The 26,333-nt window shown below is 42.6% G+C and overlaps 1 protein-coding gene across 3 annotated transcripts in view; it reads right to left on the bottom strand.

Moving 5' to 3' along the window:
* Positions 1 to 26,333, bottom strand: part of DTNB (dystrobrevin beta) — a 326,819-nt gene that overhangs the window by 298,774 nt on the left and 1,712 nt on the right. For all 3 annotated transcript variants that reach the window (XM_067550478.1, XM_067550479.1, XM_067550480.1), the window contains exon 2: positions 2,527 to 2,594. In XM_067550478.1, coding sequence (XP_067406579.1) covers positions 2,527 to 2,593 — 67 coding nt within the window. In that variant the 5' untranslated portion in view covers position 2,594. The remainder of the gene's footprint in view (positions 1 to 2,526; positions 2,595 to 26,333) is intronic.

The following is a 26,333-nucleotide window of genomic DNA, read 5'->3' as shown; positions in this document are numbered from 1 at the left end:
AGAGAACATTGGCAGAGTCCAAGCCCAGTTGGACTTTCTAGGTGACAGTTGGCATGCACAAAGATGTAACTCAAAGTTGGAGAGTGGCTGGATTGCCAGTTGATGGATGTTGGGGTCAGCTTCGATACCATGTCCTTTCCAAATGCCATCTTCTCTGAGTTGGTCTTCAGTGTAGCCTTTATGCTATATGGGGTGTTGGATGAAGCTGGATTGGCCACTATCAGGCTTTTGGAGCTCATGCATAGGTCCAAGGGTGAGGAGATCCTCATGACTTGTTCCTGAACTTGGTGTTTCAGCCTCACATCTTGCAACTCCAGCATCATAGTGGAGAATTTCAGGCACATTGAGCATCTGCTCAGTATGTGCTACTCTCCTGTACATAAGAGGCACCCATTGTGTCTATTTTTAAGGCCATTAGTCTACCATAGGATGGACAGGGCTAGAAGCCTGCAGATTCAGTCCACCACATTAGGGAGCCCGGTCCAAGGAGGGAGGTTAGCTATTAGTATTCTGTCCAGATGGTACTCTGTACTCAAAGTCAAAGTGATTAAACAATCAAGGTAATCAGAAGAGTTCTGAAAATATTCAGAGGATTTATCAGAAGATTTGGTCAAAACTAAGAACTAGTGGGGCAGACTAACCAGGTTGTGTCTTACTGCCACAGGCAGCCCTTTACCTTCAGCCCTTTACACCCTTGTACAGAAGAGCAAGATGGCAAAGGGCACATGTACAACCCCCATGGACCCTCCTGAAGCATATGCATACCTATGATGAGAGCCACATTGACCCATCTTCAAAGAGCCATCAGAATTACATTCACACTGCAAGCAATCGCCCCATCAAGTCCACTCCCTGAACAGAAGCTTCTATACCACAAGCAAAGATTTTTAATAATCCAAAAAGGGAGAAAAGTCAATGACTCCAAGAAGTCATCTAGGGACTTTGATATATTGGCAAACTATTTTACATCTCTCTCAACCCAGAGCATCTCTGCAGACATGGGGTGCAGTACAGCATTGTCATTCATTCCTGCCAATGGCTTGTTCCTCCATTAAATCCAGCCTAATCACGTCTCTGCATTCAATGTCCTACCATCTAGTCGATGGTCGGCCTTTAGGCCAAACTGATCTTGGCTGTGCTAGCGTTATTTTCTTTGGCATCCTATCATGTTTGTCTTCTACAGTGACCCCATGATCATAATCTTTTCTTTTTTTTTAAAAAACAGCCATTTTAGCTGCCTTCAGCCTCCTGATGTTTGTTTTATTTAATGTAAGTGCTTCCAGACCATACAGTATATAGTTAGTACACTGGTTTGATAAATGTTCACCTTGGTGCCAAAGGTAATGTTTTTATCGGTCCATAATTTCATTAATTTTTGTGCAGCACTTGTAGCTAAGGCACATCTCCTTTTAACCTCATCTCTGATGGAACAGTCAGCACTGATCAAGCTTCCTAAGTATACAAAATTTTATTTGTTCTACATCTTCACCAATGATACACTTCAAAATTTGTTCTATTATCCACTTTCCAAGATGCAACTATTTTGTCTTCTTGGCATTTATCGTAAATCCAAGCTGACTACATGAGTTTTCCAAGGTGGCAAAGGGTATCATCATAAATTCAAACATGTCTGTCAGTTATGTCACACTAAAGAGCTTAACTATAGCAGTAGTTCTCAGCCTATTTACCATTGTGAGCTGCATATGCCACACTCTATGTTACGTGGGCCTCATCCATGCAATATATGTACCACCCTGCCTGCTGTGGCTGCCCAGTCAGGCACATATCCCTCAACGCTTGCTCCCAGATAGTCAGAGGCAGGGGTGAGCCCACCCACTGAACTATGGGGGACCCAATTTGGGAAGCCGTTCATGGGACAAATTTACATCCCACACCAGCTCTCCTCCCCAGAGACAGGACTTACAGAGCAGCCTCCTGCTCTGGCTGTGAACCCCAGGTCAAGACATGGCTAGCAGGGGACAGGCAGGCTTTCTATTCCTTTATAGGGAATTATCTTATCCAGCACAGGCATGCCTCTTCAGTAATCGGAGATGGCTAGCCCCATGCCCTCCAGCAACAAGCCACCATTACAAGTACATTAATGATGATTGAGGATACGATTTAGTCACGGAGATCACGAAAGTCATGGATTCTGTGACTTTATTAGACCTCCATGACTTCGGCTTCAGCTGTCAATGGTGGGGGCGGAGCCAGGGTTGTGTGTCCCCGACCTTCGGCTGAAGCTTTGAGCCCCTCTCAGAGCTATGTCAGGAGCAAGGGCTGTGCGTTCCCCCACCCTGTGGCTGCAGTGGGGCTGGGACTTTCATTCCCCCCAGGGGGCTCCAGTTGTCATTCCTTCCTCCCCCCAAGCCTGTTTCTCCCCCATTATTTTTAGTAAAAGTCATGGACAGGTCACAGCTCCCGTGAATTTTTGTTTATTGCCTGTGACCCATCCATGACTTTTACTAAAAATAACTGACAAAATCTTAACCTTATTGATGATATATCCTCAGTGTTGTGACTTACTCATTTCCATGAACAGCTGTCTTTTCTCTGCCATTGTCCTTCTCCTCTTCCCACTCTCCTCAATCATTCTAAAGACAAAAAAAATTACAGTGTTTATGTTACCAATTCTCCTAGTACAAAACCATCTTACTGAAAACAAAGTTTATTTTATTCATCTAATGAAAGATTTTGACTGTGATCTGTTCTTCTCACATCTAGTCAAAGAACAGGCCAATACAAAGTAACAGGCAAAAATCAGCAAAGAAGAAACAATACATATTTTTAAATCTAGCGTTCTTTGGAACAAAGCTACTATCTTATGTTTTTAAAGTGCCTTTCACACTTTTGGGAGCCATATTAAAATTACTAGCCTACTGAGAATGGCAAAAGTGGTCTAAGTTGGCAAACTCTTTAAGAGATATGTATTATCAAGTAATATTACTGAAAATATACCAGAGGGGTCGCCGTGTTAGTCTGTATACAGCAAGAACAATGAGAGTCCTGTAGCACCTTAAAGACTAACAAATTTCTGAGGGCATAAGCTGATGAAGTGGGTTGCAGCCCACGAAAGCTTATGTCCACAGAAATTTGTTAGTCTTTAAGGTACTACAGGACTCTCGTTGTTTTTGCTGAAAATATACATATTGAGATTTTGCTTCTACTAACTCAGATTTCCCCAAATACCAAAGAAAGCAAGCGCCAATTACAGCAAGACATTTAAATAAAACACATTTCCAACTTGGTACATGATAGGAATCAGGATTGGATGTTTTGCAAAAGATATGCTTTAGGAATTATTTTTGGGAAGTTCGATGGGCTGTTCTATACATGAGGTCAGACTAAATTATCACAATGTTCCCTTCTGGCCCTGAAATCTATTAATTCCACTTAACATCTCTTACCGACCATGATTACGCTATTACATTCTCCTTAGTGACGGATACCAAATTTGAATCAACCCCAAGGAAGAGCAAGTTTAAGTGACTCAGCTCGATGTTGATATAAACATTTGGCCATATAAAATCTATGGCTGAACACAATATTCACCAACTACTTAAATATAAATTTACTGAAGATGGTTGGGGCTTTATTGTTATTAAGTGAAAATTGCAGGTTAAATTACTCCATGATATTAGAATCATTTGGATTGAAAGGAACCCCTACAATGACAGATCTAGTTCATTCGCATGCAGCATGGTAGGACTGATTTCATTATGATAAGGCATCCTAATAAATGAGTAAGTATAGTCTTGGAAGTAAATAAATTCAGCGATAGACTTCCTACAGCTTCTTCCACTACCTGTTAATAGTTATTTTCTTGAAAGGATCTTGCATTTCAATTCATCTTGAAGGGTCCCAAATGACTTTACAATTTACTTACCAATTGATAATATAAACCATATGTATATTATACAAGTATATTTTATTTCCACATTTATATTCATATTCAAGAACCTTTTAACAGAGAACCATCAAGTTGTGTATGTAAATTGTCCAGCTCTCTAATGACAAGTTCAACAGTCTTTCAAACACAACAGCGTATTTTTTATTGCTCTCCTCTGGACTCTCTCCACTTTGACCACATCTTTCCTAAAATGTGAACTGGACAGAAGTCTCATCTGTGTCGAGGCGAGCAGGAAAATTACCTCTCATGTCTTACATACAACACTTTTGTTAATATATCCCAAATATTGGTCTTTTTGCACAACTGCATCACTTTATTGACTCTCAATCAATTGGTAATCCACAATAATCCCCAGATCTTTTTCAGGAGTACTGTCTAGCCAGGTATTTTGTGGTTGTGCATTTGATTTTTCCTCCCTTAATGTAGTATTTTGTACTTGGCTGTATTGAATTTCATCAGATTGATTTCAGACCAATACTCCAATTTGTCAGTCATTTTGAATCCTAATCCTGTCCTGCAAAGTGCTTGCAACCCTTCCCAGACTGATGTAATCAGCATATTTTATAAACACACACTCCACTCCATTTTCCAAGTCATTAATGAAAATATTGACTAGTACCTCACCCAGGACAGAAACCTGTGAGCCCCACTAGATAAAGCCCCCAGTTTGACAGCAAATCATTGATAACTACTCTGAGTATGGTCTTTCAACCAGTTGTGCGCCTACCTGATAGTAATTTCATCTAAATCATATTTTCCTAATTTTTCCTTTTCAAAATGCCATATGGGACTGTGTCAAAAGCCTTACTAACAATCAAGGTATATCACATGCACTGCTCCATTCCTATCCTATAGGCCAGTTAACCTGTCAAAGAAGGAAATAAGGTTGGTTTGGTATGACTTGTTCTTGACAAATCCACATAGGCTATTTTTTATAACCCTATTAACCTCAAAATATTTACGAATTGATTGTTTAATAATTTGCGCCAGTATCTATCCGGGTATCAAAGTTTCCTTGTATTCCACTTGTATCCATTTGTTATCTTGTCTTATACTTCGGCTGATGCTACTTGGGGCAGGGCTATTCATTTTATTCTCTTGGTATAGCACCTAGCACAATGTTTTACTGGTTCATGAGTATGGCTCAGAGGCACCATGGTAATACAAATAATAGCTAGTAGTAACAAAGAGTTAAGGTTGCTCTACACTTCCTGCTGTAAACATCTTGTTTTCAGATGCTTATAACTTTGCCATATTTTAGATGTTGGGGCTGAAATTTTCCACGCCAAGTGTCTGCCTTAGGCTGAATATTTATGGATCTTTGAAAAACACATTTTGCCCACATTTAAAAAAGTCTGAAAGCCATTTTGTTGAGAAGCTTTAGTGTACCCAGACAGCATGCAGTAGGAGGAAGCAGCTCATCTGGAATGCAGAGCAGACAAGAACTGGGCCTGGAAAAGGATGGAATGAATAGACTGGGACAGAGATCCTGGAAGGAGAAAAAGCTACGAGATGACCAGGGGAGGAGGAAGGGACATACAGAGAGAGACTGAACAAGAAGCCCAGAGCAGGAATGAGGACTGGAAGCCGAGAAAGAGGAGACTGGAATTGGAATGGGCATGGGGTAGGCGGGGAGAACACAAAACTATACTGGGATAGGTTGGAAGGAAGGAGATGGGGGCATAGACAGAGGCAGAAACATCTATGACTACTAGAGTTCACTCCCCTCAGTGCATGGAATTCAATTCAAGATTTCTGAGCATCAGCACATACATTTGCTGATAATCAATATCTATGAAATGTATTAGCAAGGTATGTGACCTTCACAAAATCATAGATTAGGGATGGAAAGGATGTCAGGACATTATCTAGTCCAACCTCCTGCTCAATGCAGGACCAACCCCAACTAAATCATCCCAGCCAGGGCTTTGTCAAGGCAGCCCTTAAAAATCTTTAAGGATGGAGATTCCACCACCTCCCTAAGTAGCCCATTCCAGTGCTTCACCACCCCCCTAGGGAAAAAGATTTTCCTAATATCCAACTGAGATCTCCTGCACTACAACTTGAGACCATTGGTCCTTGTTCTCTCATCTGCCACCACTGAGAACAGCCTAGCTCCCTCCTCCCTGGAACCCCCCTTCAGGTAGTTGAAGGCTGCTATCAAATACCCCCTCATTCTTCTCTTTTGCAGACTAAACAAGGCTAGTTCCTTCAGCCTCTCCTCAAAAGTCATGTGCTCCAACCCCCCTAATCATTTTCATTGCCCTCCGCTAGACTCTCTCCAATTTGTCCACATCCTTTCTGTAGTGGGGGACCCAAAACTGGACATAATACTCCAAATATGGCATCACCAGTGCCAAATGGAGGGGAATAATCACCATCATAGAAGGCAATTAGGTTGGTCAGGCATGACTCACCCTTGATGAATCCATGTTGACTATTCCTGATCACCTTCCTCTCCTCCAAGGGCTTCAAAATGGATTCCTAGAGGACCTGCTCCACGATTTTTGAGGGACTGAGGTGAGGCTGACTGGTCCATAGTTCCCCAGTTCCTCCTCCTTCCCTTTTTTTAAAGATGGGCATGATATTTGTCGTTTTCCAATTAATATAATCATAGAATCATAGAGTTGGAAGGGACCTCAGGAGGTCATCTAGTCCAACCCCCTGCTCAAAGCAGGACTAACCAGGACTAACCTCAGATAAATAATCCCAGTGAGGGTTTTGTCAAGCCGCAGCTTAAAAACCTCTAAAGATGGAGATTCCACCAACTCCCTAGGTAACTCATTCCAGTGCTTCACCCCCACCTAGTGAAAAACTTTTTCCTAATGTCCAACCTAGACCTCCCCCACTGCAACTTGAGACCATTGCTCCTTGTTCCGTCATCTGCCACCATTGAGAACAGCCTAGCTCCATCCTTCCTGGTGTGAAGGGAAAACAAGATGGGGTTTCTGTTTTTGCTGAGAACTGATTTTAGAATTTACTGTAAAAAGTTTGAGATAGAAAATGTTTTGTTAGCAGTTGTTTAATTTTAAAATGTTTTGTTGTAATAATATAGTTAAGAGGTCTAGACACTAGTAGAGAAGGAATGCAGAGAAAGACCTTGTAACTTAAATAAGGAAAGTTGTTAGTATTTAGTTAAAAAATTTCTAGATAATACTTTTTAGTATGTATCACCATGAAAACTGTGACGTGTTAAAACTTGTTTATACGATTCTATAAATACGGTCTGTTTTTTGGAAGCAAGGGGGATTCCTTATGTTTAAAGGGATCACCTTCTTTATGTAAAGAATAAACTTTGATTTTGCTAATCTGTTGTTGGCTAATTCTGAACCCCTGCCTAGGCAACGGACATATCAGTAAGGACCCCCAAGTTTGGGTTCTTCCACACTGGAACACCCAATTGCACTCCGCTTGTGACCGACTGCCAGCTAGACATGGAGCCATTGATCACTACTTGTTGAGCCCTATGCTCTAGCCAGTTCTCTATCCATTTTATAGTCCATTCATCCAACCTTCTTTAACTTGCTGATAAGAATACTGTGAGAGACCGTATCAAAAACTTTGCTAAAGTCAAGGTATATCAAGTCCATCGCTTTCCCAACATCCACAGAGCCAGTCACCTCTTCATAGAAAGCAATCAGGTTGGTCAGGCATGACTTTCCCTTGGTGAATCCATGTTGACTGTTCCTGATCACCTTCCTCTCTTCCAAGTGCCTTAAAATGGATTCCTTGAGGACCTGCTCCATAATTTTTCCAGGGATTGAGGTGAGGCTGACCGGTCTGTAGTTCCCTAGATCCTCTTTCCTCCCTTTCTTGAAGATGGGCACTATATTTGCTTTTTTCCAGCCATCAGGGACCTCCTCCAATTGCCACACATGACCCTGTCCTTAAAAAATACTGTGAAAGAGGGCATGCCATAAGGGACCCTAGTTCCCCAACCCATTGCATCACCATGATGGCTATCAGGAATGCTGTTTTCATTGATAAATGGAGGAGTTTCATTGATAAATGGAGCAGGTAGTTATTGGTTCAAATGGTGATCTTATAAGGCATTTAAGAACCAGACTCAGGTCCGAAAGCAGAGTAGGATGTAGGATGTTGACTGGCGGAAAGAAATTTCTTAAGTGTCCAGTAGCCTCTAGTCTAAAATAGGTCTCCAATGAAGAGAGAAAGGCAGGTGAATTGGTACAGCTGGTAAGAATGAGGATGGCAATTCAGACATTCAACCAGCCTGTCAGAATTGCTGCTTGGAGGTGGAAGGGTGAGAGATCAAAGGCTGAAAGATGGTTTCCTTCTCTGGAATTTGTCATTTCTGATGTGGTTTATACAACTTCTGGGAGATCGGGAATTGGACAGGATGGGCTCTCTGACTTGCTATACCTTCTCTTGTGTAAGCAGGTATATAGATCCGAAGAGAGCATAAAGTAGCCCTGAAGTCCTTTAATGTGTACAAAGATTTGTGCGTGCTATCTGTAAACAGTTTAGACCCATCAAAAAGGAGGTCTCTGAATTTCTGAAAGCCTCTTTCATAACTACCTCTATAGAGATCGAACAGGCAGCATTATCAGCAGCAGCAAAGGAGTCGGGAGGTCTAGGTTGGACATTAGGAAAAAGTTTTTTACTAGGAGGGTGGTGAAGCACTGGAATAGGTTACCTAGGGAGGTGGTGGAATCTCCATCCTTAGAGGTTTTTAAGCTGAGGCTTGACAAAGCCCTGGTTGGGATGATATAGCTGAGGTTAGTCCTGCTTTGAGCAGGGGGTTGGACTAGATGACCTCCTGAGGTCCCTTCCAACTCTAATATTCTATGATTCTATGATGAAGAGACAAAGTTTGATCTCCAGTTTTTCTGGCTCTAGATTTCAATGAGTGACAGAAGTTAATATGTGGGCAATTACCCAAGGCAACGGATACACCAGGAGTGCTCTTCGCTTACCGGGATTTCCTCCTGGCACGACAGACAATGCTTGAAACTGGAAGAACTGGGCATAACCTCCCAGTGAACATGAACTACCTTATCTACTAATATCTAGCTATCCATATGATGGAATAATTTTTTTTTAAATTATAACACTAAAACTACTATCACTAACTAACTAATTACACTAATACTAAGAACTACTATAAATAAAGTACTAGAATAAAAACTGGGACACAGTTGAGGTAATCTCAGTGGGGACAACTGACAGGAGCTCTGTCTTAGGTCGAGGGAGTTGAGAAGGAACTGAGTGCAGTTCACTGGTGCAGTACTATGTAACAATGGCATGTGGCATGAGATGGACTAGCATACATGCACAGGCTGAACAGACACTCCTATGAGACATCTCTGATCAAAGGCACAGGGGGTACAAGTGCACTTACAGTGGAGCACTCATAGGGACAAAACTTGAAGAACTAGGCCAGGGTTCCATGTCTCTACTGTGGGAATGATACAGATCCCAGTACCAACTACAATTCCCTATGTCCCATGAAATTCAAGATGGAGAGTGAGATAGGGAAGGGGAGGAAGATGCCTCTGAGCTCCACTGAGAGGATCCCTCTGTGACAGAATACACCCGTATTCATACCCTATACACTACTCTAATAATCTTTGTACAAGGTATGCCTTGTAAGTATCATTTGAGAACTCAATCTTCTGATCAGTATTCTTCTGATAAAACGTGTGGCAACACTGTAATGTGAAGTTATAAGATTCCCCTGTATGATGTTATTAACACGGATTCTAAACTCCTCAGTTCTGCCCAAACAGAATAAGTTTGTCCTAAACAAAGGAATGTGTTTTTGGCTTAATTTGCATTTAAGCAGTAAACTGAGTAATCAAGCAGGAAGGGAAACAAAGGAAACAAACCGATGAAGAAAAACAGCAGGGAATATTCTTCCACAGACTCCATCTCCTGGTTCTCAGCCAGAAATGTTTTTCAAGAGGGGGACTAAAACTAATAAAAGGAGGAACAAACACCCCAAGTGCACACACCCTGCCTCCCCCCCCCCTCCCCCCAGCCTCTGTGCCCACCTCATTCTCCTCACTGAGAAAGACAAAAAGAAATGCTGTTGGGGGGGGGGGGGGGGGGGTGTCCTGGGCTTCAAAGTTTGGCCAATAATATGCTGGAACATGTGGGTAGAAAGTTTGCTTTGCAACTAATATAGTTTCTTAAGTAGATACTAATAAGCGTTTTACCTTTGTTTTTCTCGTAACCATTTGGACTTTTATACTTCATGGCTTGTATTCATTTAAAATCTCTCTCTTTGTAGTTAATAAACTTGTTTTACTGTTTTATCTAATCCAGTGCCTTTAAACTGAAGTGTCTGTGTAACTAGTTATAGTAATAAACTGGCATATTATTCCCTTAAAGGAATAATGGACTTAATATATTTGAACTATCCAGGAGAAGGTAGGGTAGTACAGGACAAACATTTCTGTGGAAGATCAGGGACTGGGGGTGTTGGGGCACCCTGCAGAATAACCCAGGCTGGTGAGAGCTAGGGTGTAGCTGGCAAGCTGCAGTTACACAGACACTCAGGGTGTGGCTTGCATGCTTGAAAGCAGTTGAGAGAGGCCTAGGCGGGAACTATTACAGCAAGGCATTCTAAGGCATCCAAGGTCACAGGACAGGGATGATGCAGCCCCACACCAGTCTGGATTGTACCTTGATGTGTCACACCCTGCAAATAGCTTGATGGTGGCAACAGGGCCACTCCTGACCGGGCCACCAAATGTCCAGCATCATCCACTGCCCAGCCTGGTGCCATCAGTACCAAAAGGAACAGTCGATGGTTCCTTGGATATTAGTACCAGCCTCAGGCTCATGCTGGGTCCTGAAAGAGGCATCAGTACCGAAGACGAAGCTGGTTCCAAGCCAGCAGATGCAGGCTGCGTCGCAGTGAGCATCGGTATCAAAGATTCAATATGTGAAGATGATGCCAACGGAGCCAAGCAGGAAGTCAACAAAACCCCTGCACCAAGAGTAAACTGCTGTGCAGCAAATGATGGTGTTGGCAACCACAGTAAATGTGCCACCAAACCAGGGAGAGTCGAGGTTGATGCCTCTGTAGTTGACTGGTCCTGAATGAGCAGTGAGTCAGAGATGACAGGCACAGAAAATCTGCTGTTTCTTGGTATGTGGTCAGGGTGGAGACCAACAGTACAGCCATCTCTGCCAAGGGTCGAACTCAACAGGTACCCCTGAAACAGTACCAAAGTCGATGGCATGGGTTCTCCCTGCTCCTGCATTGGTACAGGAGAGTAGGTATACACCCCCACTCTAACTCACGTTCCAGGCCACTCCCAGTGCCGATCAGTACTTCTCTTAGGTGGAGAAGATGAGTATCCCCAATCCCTGGAATGGCCCTAATCTGTTTTATGTATTCTTTTGTCAGGGGGCCCACTGAAGTCCCAGAAGGAAGAGGGAGGAGTATTACAAGCTCAGTCGAGAAGTCCCAGACCATACCAGCTCCAGCACTCTGAGAAGGGCCTGACTCTCCACAGCGATTCCCAGTACCCAGGCAGGCCTCACTGCTTGCTTGAGGTGCTACTTCAATCTTAAATTTCTTCAATCTCTAAATTTCTAGTCACTGGTCTCCTCTTTTTAAAGGACTTTCAAATAGAGCACCTTTCCTTAACACGTCCTTTCCCCCAAAATAAATATCTAGTGTGAGGATAGTTATCAAGGTTAGCTGTCCCACACAGAGGGCAATGTTTAAATGCCAGTAGGGCAACACACCAGGAGAAACTAACTGATGATGCAGGATTTGTTGGGTCTAAGTATCCAAGACAGATGGCTATCCATCCTACTTTAGAAAACCTCCAGTGAAGAAGCTTCCACAACTTCCCGAGGCAGCCTGTTCCATTGTCCTACTGTTCTTATAGTTAGGAATTTTTTCCTAAAATTTCATCTAATCTTCTATGCTGTAGTTTGAACCCATTGCCTCATCGTGCTATCTGTGGCAAAAGAGAACAACTTTTCTTTTTTATGGCAACCTTCAAGCATCTGAGGAACACAATCATATCCCCCCTTAATCTCCTCTTTTCCAAACTAAACATACCAAGTTCCTTCAGCCTTTCCTCATATGGCTTGCATTCCATCCCTTGGATCATTTTTGTTGCTCGCTTCTGGATCCTTTCCAGTTTCTCTACATCCTTTCTATATATTGGTGACCAAAACTGGACACAGTCCTCCAACTAACCAGTGCCGAGTAGAGCGGTACTATCATCTCCCATGACTTACATGCTGTACCTCTGTTAATGCAACCTAAAATTGCCTTTGCTTTTTTTGCAACAGCATTGCATTGCTGACTCATGTTGAAGTTATGATCTACCACAACCCCCAGATCCTTATCATCAGTGCTGCTGCCAGCCCAGTTATCCCCCATTCTGTATTTGTGCATTTGGTTTTCTTCCCTAAATGTAGGCACCTTACATTTGTCTTTGTTGAATTTCATAGTTCTCTATAGCCCAGTTCTCCAATTTAACAAGATCCCTCTGAATTTTAACTCTATCCTCCAAAGTACTGGCAACCCCTCTTAGCTTTGTGTCATTTGCAAACTTGATTAGGATGCTCTCTATACCTACATCCAGCTCATTAATAAATGTTAAAGAACACCAAACCCAGAACAGATCCCTGTGGAACCCCACTTGAGACCTTCCTCCAATCCAACATCATTCCATTAATAGTTACTCTTTGTTTGCGGTTGTTTAACCAATTCTGTATCCACTTAATAGTAGTTTTGTCAAGCCTGCATTTCTCCAGATTACTTAACAGAATGTCATGGGGGACTATCTCAAAAATCTTCTGAATGTCTAAGATAGAACTGAAGGAAAGGAATACCAGACAGAGATTGTGGACAGCATGTTCAATGAGCTTAGAAATGAAAGGGAGAATGGGCTGTTGTTGGAAAGGCAAATGGGTCCAAGGGTGGGTACCTTCAAGATGGGAGAGACTGAAGCATGCTTGTATTGTGAGAGGAAAGAGCCAGAGGAGAGCAAGAGATTAAGGAGAAGAGTAATAGAAGGGATGAGAGTAAGCCTGAGGAAGATCAGATGGGTGGACCTGGGGCAAGTGGAGGGGTTAAAGGAGGAGAGCAGATCAGAAGCCTTTGCATCTTTGACAGGGGAGATGAAGGAGAGAGTATTAGGAGGGGAAGGGAAGCAAGCCAATGGGAGGAGGAAGGTCATGTTGTATACTGTCAATTTCTCTTGGAAGAAGTAAATAAGATCCTGTGCAGAGAGAGACAGAGGCAGGAGGAGGAGAGGATTGGAAGAGTCAGTGAAAGGAAGTGAGAAGTCTGCTGGGATTGTGAGCATGGGATTCAATTAACTTGGAGAATTAGAGATTTTTAGCAAGTAAAATGGCTGAACTGAAAGAGGAGAGATCAAATCTGCAGTGGAAGAAATCAGCTTGGTCCATGGGATTTCCACCAGAGTTGCTCCTCAGAACGAGATTGGGAAAGGAGGAAGAAGATGTAGGGGGTGATCTAGGAATAGGGGGTTGGCAGGGCAGAACTTATGAAAGGAGAGGGGCAAAAAAGTCAAGAGTAGAGGAGAGCAAAGCATGGAGAGAATCACTACCATGTCAATGGAAGTAAGAGATGATAGGGCATCCAGGAAGGAGACGTCTGAGGCCAAGCGAGAGTCATCATTGCTGATGGACTGGAAGTCACAGAAAAGCTAAGTGACAGGGCATGAGGGTGGGAGCTGATGGGTGATGCTAAAAGAGACCAAGAGGTGATGGTCAGAGTGGGGAATTCAGTAACAGAGAGATTGGAGAGAGATCAATGCTTGGTGAAGACCAAGTCAAGTGAATGGCTCTTTTGGAGAGTTGAAACAATGAAGAGGTGAGGGCAAAGAAACATGCAGCTAAGGGGTTGGATGGGTCACCAACAAGTATCACCAAGCACCAGAAAAGCCCTGAAGCTCCAGGCAAGAACAAACACCTCAAGGTGCGAAGCTCCTAGCATGTCCAAACTGGGAATTGTTGGTACTGCTGAACAACATATCTTGACCTGGGTGAGAGCTTCAGCCTAGATAAAGGACGCATACTGTTCAATAAGAAAAGTTGAAGTGGTGTTAACTACAATACTAGGTAGCCCTAACAGCAACCCAGAGAAGCTTCTATTATTAGCTGTAGCCTGAAACAAACTCTCAACTGGAACAACAAAAGGGCGCCTACCTCCCATGGCAGGTGTTGGTTCAAGATGCCTATTGCTTAAACCAACAGATTTAGAAAGTTTGAGGAGGTACCATTTTCATTACATGCAAGAGCACATAACCCTGAAAAGAAATCCACATACATAGATAACTTTCAAAGAATGAACTCTCACTGGTAGCACTAAACGGTATTTATTCATTTTACCTACAATTTGGATTTACAAATTACAAAATTTATGATTTTTTTTTTTTTTAATTCAGCATTTTTCAATCTTTCCTTTCAAAATTATAAGAACATGTGTACAGTGAACCTTAAAAACTGGGGTTTCATGTTTTACTCCTGGGGAAATTCTGCACCACTGCACACAATTCATGTCCCCCGCAGATTATTTTTTCCTGCTGCAGAAAATACATTCTGCCCAGGAGGCACTGCAATTATACTTTTCGCCCATGAGGGGCTCCAGTGGCACCAGAAGAGAGGGCAGCCGGCTCTGGGACGCATCAGCCAGCCATGGGAAGAAGCTGTTTCCTCAAAGCATCCTGTACGGAGGGCCAGGTGAGGAAGCATGGGATATGGGGGTGACTGACAGAGTGGGGCACATGCAGCTGCTGAGGGGTCACATATATTAGGGTTTAGGAGGGCTAGTGGGGGGGAATAGACTGAGGCAGGGGCACAGCAGCTAGTGGGATGACAGCATTGAGCCAGGGACTGAATGGGAGTGGAGCTGCAGGGACACACAAGGACAGGGGGGCAGATGTGCCTGACTAAATGGGAGATGCTAGGGTCAGCCAGAGTCTGCCTGGGGGAGACTCCCCAGCTCCCTAACAATCCTCCCACACAAAACAAAACACACTGTTCCATACTTCTCCCACACACTCAAAGCAACCCTCCAGGTTCACCCCCCGGCTCCTTCTCAGCAATGACTTCCCTCTCTCCCAGTTCCTCTGTTACTACAGACTCCCCCCACAAGTCAAAGAATACTAAAGCTACCTGATTGCTTCCTGAATGATCCCTTTGCCAGACTCTACATGAAATCCAGTTTGTGAACTTCATGTACAGAAAGATGGAAATAACTTTTATACAGTTATTTTTACTATTTGAAGGGTCTTAAATTAAAGAATGAAAGTGAGGGAGAGACATGGAACAAAAGAATTGAATAGAAAACAAGGAGGGAACAGAAGAAAAATAAAAGTATTTTAAGATAAGATTTATCTCCCCCAATGAGAGAGAGCATGCGTGTGTGTATGTACACACATTATTTTCCACATCTGCACTTCTCTACTTAGAAAAGCCCCTACTTGGTTTCAGTTTAAGTCACTCCTCATTCCAGGTGGTTTCTGTGGTACTTTAGTTTCTAGCTTTATGTTTTATAAAGGCACAAGAATGAAGGTAAGCAACTCACACCAAACCTCCTTAGGCCAATACTACAGGACCTATTTTAACAGGTTTCGCTCTTCTTGGAGCTCATCAGCTGTAGGTAACGGCCTAAATTTTAAGTACTTTTCCTCTTCAAATTGCAAGGAGTGGGCATGATGGTGCAAATATTTTTTCAACTCAGTAAGGAAATTTAGTCCTTGGCCTAGAAAGTACCAAACTTTTCAAGCCTTTAACTAGAAATCACACCTTCCATACTTTTCTTCCCCTCCTGCATCCCTGGAGAAAAATCAAGAACCACACTGACTCCATTACTATCATTTTATTTTATAAATTAAATACTTCTCCCTTATTTGAATCCCATATGGGCAATAAGATGCTTCTTTGCCACTCTTCAATTACTGTCTAGTCTGTTCACTTTCACTGAGAAATTGGACAAGATCGACAAAAAGATTCACTCCCTTCTCTCTCCTCCCCTCCCTTTCCTTTATCTCCCTCAATATCAGGTTTAAACTAGTGTAATGATGGGTTCTCAATAACCTGAAGTCTTTAAAGCATGATTTGAGGACTTCAGTAACTCAGCCAGCGGTTGGGGTCTATTACAAGAGTTGTTGGGTGAGGTTCTGTGGCCTGCAGCATGCAGGAGGTCAGATCAGATGAGCATGATAGTCTCTTCTGACCTTGAAGTCTATGAGTCTCTGACTATCTCATTCACTACCTCCACCCCACAACTTGACACTATATCCCCTTATTCCCACCACTCTTCTTACTGGCTTCCCTCTATCCCTCATCTTCAACCACTCCGATTCCCAGGTGGTTTCCCTCAGCAGTCATGGACATTAGTATGCCTACTGCACACAAAAAAATTTCTTTCACCAGATCTGAATCATCATCTTTCACTTTGGAGAAGAAATCAAGCTTAGGGGTTAGTTCAAATGGAAATTCAACACCATTTTAGACTGAAATTTAGGATGAAGACACAGGACCACTTGACTGTTATGAAACAAGTGAATCAGCCTGCAGGCACAGATCAATGTTTTGTCTGTCTGAAGCAATTGGCACAAAAAAGGTTGTTTTACTAGATAAGTGATAATAGTTCAAAACTGTGTGCATAAACAACAGACTGATGTGTAGGAGATAGTGCACAGATCTTCTGGTCTGGTAAAATACATGCCCCACAATACTGTTAAATATTTGTGGTTGAAACCAGCATGTAAAGCTTTCCTGTATCATTAACGTCTTCAGTGACCTCTCATGGTCGTCCACTGGAGCTCTGTTTAGTTGGTCCACCAGAGAGTTGTTCTTCTCAGCCAACTGTATTGTTAATGGGTATATCTTGAGAAGGATGCCCCATTCCTGCAATCCCATTGCCTATATGCATAGTTGAGAAAAGCATGTACCTCCTTCCTTAAATAAAACTTTGTAATGGTATTGTCTGTGACCACCTGAACTACCTTGTATTGGAGATAGGCATTAAAAGCATTCCTGCGCCTCATTAGATTCCTAGTTCCAAGAAAGTTACATGCAACCTTTTCTCCAGGGAAATTCTGAAGTCTTTGAGACGTGAACTTGAAACAATTAGCAACCCAACATATGCTGGATGCATAGTCAGTCACTTTTATGGATGGGGAGGGGGTTGAATGGTACAACCCTTCATACATTTAAGGGTTTGGTTCACCAACATAGGAACAACAGCACCTTTCTCTGAATTAGAAGTTTTCCAGTTCATGATATCTTCACCCTCTCTATTAGCCAACAGCAAGTGCTGTAATAGTCTCATTTTGAAACAAGTGTATAGGGTTATATACATGGTAAAAGCCAACATTCCCATAAACTCGAAGTAAAAATGCCTTTTGAAAGAGCACTCAGGATTTTACACTTAAGAATCAGTTCTTTGGTAAGAGTGCTCTGTTTATTCATCAATCCAAGATGCCTCTATGACAGTAATTATCAGAGAAGGTTGCAAGGTTTCTCATGAAACTAGATTTCTGAAGAATACATGAGGAACAGACAGTTTTGGAAAGATGATCTTTTGATTAACTAAAAAACACTATCATCCAGACAAAGGAACACATTAATATCACCTCTTCAGATATGAGTTGCTATTGCTGAAAAACATTTAATTAATACTCTGGACACCGAAGAAAGGCCAAATGGAAGGTCTTGGTATTGAAAATGGTCCTCCACCACTATGAATCAAAGACAGAACCATGGAATATTAGGATTGGGAGGGACCACAGGAAGTCATGTAGTCCAACCCACTGCTCAAAGCAGGACCAACCCCAACTAAATCGTCCCAGCCAGGGCTTTGTCAAGCCAGGCCCTCAAAACCTAACGATGGAGATTCCACCACCTCCCTAGGTAACCCATCCCAGTGCTTCACCACCCTCCTAATGAATTTTTTTTCCTAATATCCAACCTAGACCTCCCTCACTGCAACTTGAGACCGTTGCTCCTTGTTCTGTCATCTGCCACCACTGAGAACAGCTTAGCTCCATCCTCCCTGGAATACCCCTTCAGATACTTGAAGGCCACTATCAAATCCCCTCTCATTCTTCTCTTCTGCAGACTAAACAAGTCTAGTTCCCTCAGCCTCTTCTCATAAGTCATGTGCTCCAGCCCCCTAATCATTTTTGTTGCCATCCGCTGGACTCTCCGATTTGTCCACAACCTTCCTGTAATAGGGGGCCCAAAACTGGACACATTCATCCAAATGGGGCCTACCTGTGCCTAACAGAAGGGAATAATCACTTCCCTCAATCAGCTGCCAATGCTCCTACTAATGCAGCCCACTCTGTATCTTATCCCTACCCTCCAGCATATTTACCACTCCCCCCAGCTTAGTGTCATCTGCAGACTTGCTGATGGTGCAATTATTCCATCCTCCAGATTATTAATGAAAATCTGGAACAAAACTGGCCCCAGGAAAGACCATTGGGGCACTCCACTTAATACCAATTGCCAACCAGACATCGAGCCATTGATCTAACCAGCTTTCTATCTACCTTATAGTCCATTCATCCAGCTCATACTTCTTTAACTTGCTGGCAAGAACACTGTGGGAGACCACATCGAAAATTTTACTAAAGTCAAAATATATCATAGAATCATAGAATCATAGAATATTAGAGTTGGAAGGGACCTCAGGAGGTCATCTAGTCCAACCCCCTGCTCAAAGCAGGACTAACCTCTGCTATATCATCCCAACCAGGGCTTTGTCAAGCCGCAGCTTAAAAACCTCTAAGGATGGAGATTCCACCACCTCCCTAGGTAACCCATTCCAGTGCTTCACCACCCTCCTAGTAAAAAACTTTTTCCTAATGTCCAACCTAGACCTCCCTCCCTGCAACTTGAGACCGTTGCTCCTTGTTCTGTCATCTGCCACCACCGAGAACAGCCTAGCCCCATCCTCCCTAGAACCCCCTTTCAGGTAGTTAAAGGCCGCTATCAAATCCCCCTCACTCTTCTCTTTTGCAGACTAAACAAGCCCAGTTCCCTCAGCCTCTCCTCATAAGTCCTGTGCTCCAAATCATTTTTGTTGCCCTCCGCTGGACTCTCTCCAACTTGTCCACATCCTTTTTGTATTGGGGGGCCCAAAACTGGACACAATATTCTAAATGCGGCCTCACCAATGCCGAATAGAGGGGAATAATCACTTCCCGTGACCTGCTAGCAATGCCCCTCCTAATGCAGCCCAATATGCCATTGGCCTTCTTGACAACCAGGGCACACTGCTGACTCACACCCATTGCTTTGCCCATATCCACAGAGCCACTCATTTCATCATAGAAGGCAATCAGGTTGGTCAGGCATGACTTTCCCTTGGTGAATCCATGTGGACAGTTCCTGATCACCTTCCTCTCTTTCAAGTGCCTCAGAATGGATTCCTGGAGGACCTGCTCCATGATTTTTCCAAGGACTGAGATGAGGTTTACTGGTCTGTAGTTGCCTGGATCCTCCTCCTCTCTTTTTTTGAAGATGGGCACTGTATTTGACTTTTTCCAATTGTCCGTGACCTCCCTCAATTGCTACAAGTTTTCAAAGATAATGCTCTATAATCACATCAGCCAACTCCCTCGGCACCCTCAGATGCATTGAATCCAGCCCCATGGACTTATGCATGTCCAGCTTTTCTAAAAAGTCCTGAATCTGCTCTTTCACCGCTGAGGGCTACTCACCTCCTCCCCATACTGTGCTGCCCAATGCAGTAGTCTGAAAGCTGACCTTGTCTGTGAAAACAGAGGCAAAAAAAGCATTGAGTACTTCAGCTTTTTCCACATCATATATCACTAGGTTGTCTCCTCCATTCAGTAAGGGGCCCACACATTCCCAACCTTCTTCTTGTTGATAACATACCTGTAGAAACTTTTCTGTTACCCTTCACATCCCTTGCTAGGTGCAACTCCAGTTGTGCTTTGGCCTTCCTGATTTCACTCCTGCATGCTCGAGCAGTATATTTATACTCCTCCCTAGTCATCTATCCAAGCTTCCACTTTTTGTAAGCTTCCGTTTTCTTATTCTTATTCTTATTCAAGCTCACCGAAGATTGCTTTGTTAAGCCAAGCTGGTTGCCTGCCATATTTGCTACTTTCTGCACATCAGGATGGTTTGTTCCTGCGCCGTCAATAAGATTTCTTTAAAATACAGCTGTCTTGGACTCCTTTTTCCCCTCATATTAGCCTCCCAGGGGATCCTGCCCATCAGCTCCCTGAGGGAGTCAAAGTCTGCTTTTCTGAAGCCTAGGTTCCTTATTCTGCTGTTCTCCTTTCTTCCTTTTGTCAGAATCAATGTGTGTCAATTTCAATGTGTCTGAAGTTGGCAGGTGTTCTCTTCAGTACCTAAGTACATGTACCCCTGGTTTTCTCTTCTTGATAAATGGACTACTAGATTCCAATATCAGAAGGAATTATTGTGATCATCTGGTCTGACCTCCTGCACATTGTAGGCCACAGAACCTCACCCACCCACTCTCCTGTCATAGACCCCTAACCTCTTCCTGAGTTATTGAAGTCCTCAAATCATGGTTTAAAGACTTCAAGTTATAAAGTATTCACCATTTACACTAGTTTAAACCTGCAAGTGACCAGACTGTCATGCTGCAAAGGAAGGCGAAAACCCTCCAGGGTCTCTGCCAATCTGACCAGAAGGAAAATTCCTTCCTGACCCCACATATGACAATCAGCTAAACCCTTAGAATGTGGGCAAGTCTCACCAGGCAGATACCTGAGAAAGAATTGTGTGTAGTAACTCAGAACCCTCACCATCTAACATCCCATTTCTGGGTATGGGGGATATCACAGATTGGCTACTTGCCATTGTAGGCAATCCCATCATACCATCCCCTCCATAAATTTATCAAGCTCAGTCTTGAAGTCAGTTAGGTGTTTTGCCCCAGCTGCTCCCAGTGGAAGGCTGTTCCAGAAATTCACTCCTCTGATGGTTAGAAACCTTTGCCTAAGTTTGAGCCTAAACTTGTTAATGACCACTTTATATCTTTTTATTCTTTTGTCCACACTGGCACTTAATTTAAATAACTCCTCTCCCTCGTTGGTGTTTATCCTTCTTATGTATTTAGAGAGAGCAATCATATCTCTCCTCAGCCTTCTTTTGTTAGGCTAAACAAGCCAAGCTTTTTGAGTCTCCTCTCATAAGGAGAATTTTCCATTCTTCTGATCATCGTAGTAACCTTTCTTTGTATCTGTTCCAGTTTGAATTCATCTTTCTTAAACACAGGAGACCAGAACTGCATACATTACTCCAGATGAGGTCTCATCGATGCATTGTATAATGGTATTAACACTTCCCTGTCTGTTCTGGAAATACCTCGCCTGATGCATCATAGGACTGCATTAGCCTTTTTCACGGCTGAATCGCATGGACAGCTCATACTCATCCTGTGATCAACCAAGCTCTCTCTCTTCTTGTGTGGCTTCCAACCGATATGTTCCCCACTTATTGCAAAAATTCTTGTTGTTAGTTCCTAAATGCATGACCTTGCACTTTGCACTATTAAATTTAAGCTTATTTGTATTACTCCAGGTTACAAAGCCATCCAGATCTTCTTGTCCGATATTCCAGTCCTCCTCTATATTGGCAATACCTCCCAACTTCGTGTCATCCACAAATTTTATTAGCACACTCTCACTTTGTGTGTCAAGGTTAATAAAAATGTTAAAGAAGATTGCTCCCAAGACCAATCCCTGAGGAAGTCCACTAGTAACCTCTCTCCAGCCTGACAGTTCACCTTTTAGTCTGACCCGTTGTAGTATTCCCTTTAACCAGTTCCTTATCATAGAATCATAGAGTTGGAAGGGACCTCAGGAGGTCATCTAGTCCAACCCCCTGCTCAGAGGAGGACTAATCTCAGCTAAATAATCCCAGTGAGGGTTTTGTCAAGCCGCATCTTAAAAACCTCTAAAGATGGAGATTCCACCACCTCCCTAGGTAACCCATTCCAGTGCTTCACCACCCTGCTAGGGAAAACGGTTTTCCTAATGTCCAACCTAGACCTCCCCCACTGCAACTTGAGACCGTTGCTCCTTGTTCTGTTATCTGCCACCACTGAGAACAGCCTAGCTCCATCCTCCCTGGAATCCTCTTTCAGGTAGTTAAAGGCTGCGATCAAATCCCCCCTCATTCTTCTCTTCTGTAGACTGAATAAGCCTAGTTCCTTCAGCCTCTCCTCATAAGTCTTGTGCTCCAGCCCCCTAATCATTTTTGTTGCCCTCCGCTGGACTCTCTCTAACTTCTCCACATCCTTGTTGTAGTGGGGGGCCCAAAACTGGACACAATACTCCAAATGGCCTCACCAATGCCAAATAGAGGGGAATAATCACTTCCCATGATCTGCTGGCAATGCTCCTATTAATGCAGCCCAATATGCTATTAGCCTTCTTGGCAACCAGGGCACACTGCTGATGCATATCCAGCTTCTTATCCACTGTTAACCCCAGGTCCTTTTCTGCAGAACTGCTGCCTAGCTCGTCGGTCCCCAGTCTGTAGCTATGCATGGGATTCTTCCGTCCTAGGTGCAGGACTCTGCACTTGTCCTTGTTGAACCTCATCAGATTTCTTTTGGTCCAATCCTCCAGTTTGTTTAGGTCCTTCTGTATCCTATCCCTGCCTTCCAGGGTATCTACCACTGCCCCTAGCTTAGTGTCATCTGCAAACTTGCTGAGGGTGCAATCTACCCCATCCTCCAGATCATTGATGAAGATGTTTGTGGTACTCGGTGTGTTGGTCACCGATGTTTATCAGTGTAGGCTGTGTGCGTGTGTCCCTGTGTAGATGCTGTCCCAGCTCTGGCCAGGAAACTGAGACGGCTCTCACGATTGAATGAGTCGACACGACCACAGATTAGCTGAGCAACGAAGGCGCCCAGACCAGGTTTACTGCGTGCAGCACAATGAGAAATGACTTACAGAGTATCTCTGGGTCAGTTTCGCATAGGCGGCGTTACAATGGTCTCGGCCCAACGGCGGGACTTTCCGTTATTCCCTAGACCGGACACCGGTATTCCCTCGGACACCCTCTTTTATACACTATTACATACACTTTTGGTCTGCCCCCTTTCACGCAGGTAGTTGCCACCCTCCTGACGTAGTCTAATACCACCTTTTTCCGTTGATTGGCTGATTTGGGCACTGCCACTCCATGTATCATTTCTACCCATCAAAGTGTCATTTCAGAGAGTTAGTATCTTGGTACCTCTTATACCTACTACATATTTTAGTAATATTTTGGCAGTCTTACAACCTTGCAGAATCAGCACTTTCCTATACCAGTCTCAGTTAACTTGAGTGACCCCTTATACTTCTGTTCACCCGGCTTTTTCCATTTAGGCCTTAGCCTGTTTTACAGGCCTTAAGCTCTCACTTCTTACTACAATGTTGAACAAAACCGGCCCCAGGACCGACCCCTGGGGCACTCCGCTTGTGACCGGCTGCCAGCTAGACATGGAGCCATTGATCACTACTCGTTGAGCCCTATGCTCTAGCCAGTTCTCTATCCATTTTATAGTCCATTCACCCAACCCATACTTCCAACCATTCACCCAACCCATACTTCCTTAACTTATCCACATTTTAATTTTCATATTAATCCCCATCTTCTCCAATTTAACTAATAATTTCCAATGTGGAACTGTATCAAATGCCTTACTGAAATCCAGATAGATTAGATCTACTGCATTTCTTTTGTCTAAAAGAGTCAGTTATCTTCTCAAAGATCAGGTAGGTCTGGCACAATCTACCTTTCGTAAAATTATGTTGTATTTTATCACAATTATCATTCACCACCATGTCCTTAACTGCTTTCTCTTTCAAAATTTGTTTCAAGACCTTGCATACAACTGAGGTCAAACTAACAGGCCTGGAGTTTCCTGGATCATTTTTTTCCCCACTTTCTTAAATACAGGAATGTATTAGCAATTCTACAGTCACAGAGTATGAGCTCCAAGTTTAGATTCATTAAAAATCCTTGCTATTGGGACTGATCTGCTGTATAGCACAGGCCAGAGAACTTCCCCAAACAATTCTTAGAGCAGATCTTTTAGAAAAACATCACACACATACGTTGGATTTTAATCAGTACTGTCTTCTTCTTCAACTGTGAGATTATGTCGTCGGGGATCTCTAGTAAAGTGTTCTTAAATGATTCCCAATTATCATTCACATTTTTCTGATTAAGCTCTTCCTCCAAACTGATGTGGCTCATAATTGTTTTCAGTTTTGTGAAACTGGCCCTATTAAAGCATCAAGTCTATATTATATATTATTATATATAATTATTATATATTATATATTATATTATATTATATTATATTATATAATATAACGGGTCTGTACTTTATTCTGCTTACACATTATAAATGTGATCAAGCCATGATCACTTGTACCTAAACTACCATTAATCTTTAGTTCTGTGTTCATTTCCTCTTAATCTATTAAAACAAGGTTTGGAAAAGAATTCCTCTTTTTGGGCTGCAACACTTTTTGAGTTAGGAATTCGTCATCTATAATGCTCAGAAATTCCAAGGATGTTTTAATACTGGTAGCATGAGGCCTTCAGCATGTCACTCAAATTGAAGTCCCATGATCACACAGTTCCCCCCCCCCCCCCCCCCCCATACATTATAGATAGGTGCATAAGGAGGCTGTCATCTTGTTCCTTGATGCAATTTGGTGGTCTGCAACAGACAACTAATATCCCTGTGACACTCTGTGTCTGAAAACAACAGCCCAAAACCCGCATATTCACCAACGTCATATAATTATTATATGTTCTGTATAAAGTATGCTTTGTGTGGTATTATTTAAAAAAAAAAAAAAAAGTCTTGCTCTGCTAAACATTAATATCCTGGGGGATTGTATGCACTACCATTGTATGTGAATTTATGAAATATTGTTGGATATGCTACTAGAACATGTTGCGAGCTTTTCAAGTAAACAATGAAGTGGCCGGACGTGCTAATGGGCAATCAAGAGAGATTCCTTATCCCAGAGACGGTTTACAGTGAAGCCTTCACAGAGGGAAGCATGTGGGCAATGAACACTCTGACCAATAAGGTGGCAACCCCACGTCACGCACATTGATTGTTCCAGCAAGCTGGAAAAGACTATAAAAAAAGGGAAGTGACACCATCATCACTTGGCTTCACTCTGCCACAGCTCAACACCTGAGGAAACAGCTGGAAGACAAAGAACTTTGGACTGCAGGGGATGGTCCCAGGTGGTGAAAGCAGTCTCTATTTGTGTACTGAAGATCCGCATCCTCTTGTACCATCTTTCAGGGTGAGACATTTCTAGATTCAAATTCTGTTAGTGTTTAGACTGCAATCTTATTTTTATTTCTTTGATAACTAATTCTAGTCTCTTTATGCTTACTACTACTTAGCTTACTACTACTACTTACAAAGCCCCTGCCTCACTCCAAACATGACAGTGCTTCAAATTACAGAGATTCTATAATTATCTCAAAAGCAACCATTACAAACTCAGTAAATTTAGATTCAAGGTTAAATCTAAGAAATATTTTTAAGTGTGTAAATACACATTTAAGGCACCCAGCAACCTTAGCTCAGCCCTGGTGTGACATCATGACGGAAAAAAAAACATGAAAAAAAATATTTAAAATCAATTTAAGTCTAAGTTTTTCCAACAATTCTAGAGTGATAAAATCATAATTATATGGTTATTACATGGTTTCATTAAGAGGCAGAGGTAAAATTTTCTGCATGCCTTACCTGTGCATTTCCAAACATTAAGTTTAACCATAACTTTGAATTATCCTAATGGGTATGAAACTTGTGTGTCATGGATAATTGAAACATCCTTGCAATATTTTTACCCTTAATTTACCAATGTAAATTGTTAACCTTAACTCCACGTCAACAAAGATTTTCGTGTCACTTGCCCACCATTAAGAAATACCCAGCTTCACTGCAAGCATGTACCAATCAGCAGCCAAAGTACACAGTAATTTTGAGAGATTAGGCTATGAAGACAAACTTCTCCAGTTTAAATTGCAGGAAGTATTTTAAAGAAGCAGTGCATGATTATTCAAGTTAGAATTTGGCCAGCACATCAGAGTCATCCAGGAATTCAGTTTCACACATCATAAAAACAGAACTTCCAGCACTACCATGCCATCCCACCTCATACTCTGCCTAGAGGATTCCACAGGGAGGAGTGCCACTAAATGAATGAACAACACTTTACATTCCATCAAGGTTTTCCTTTAAATTTGGTGACATGGCTGCAGACATATTTGTACTTTTACACAGAATTACAGCCCATAACAGAGTATTTTTCCACAGGAGTTGATCTCTCACTTAGATATACAAGACAGACAGTATTTTGTATTGTGCACTTGTCATGAACAACAGATTAAATTACAAGCATCTGAT

The sequence above is a fragment of the Emydura macquarii genome, unplaced genomic scaffold, assembly GCF_026122565.2.
Source record: "Emydura macquarii macquarii isolate MOO-44397 ecotype Brisbane River unplaced genomic scaffold, CSIRO-AGI_Emac_v2 contig_1300, whole genome shotgun sequence".
NCBI lineage: Eukaryota > Metazoa > Chordata > Testudines > Chelidae > Emydura > Emydura macquarii.
This window is presented reverse-complemented; position numbering and strand designations above follow the sequence as displayed.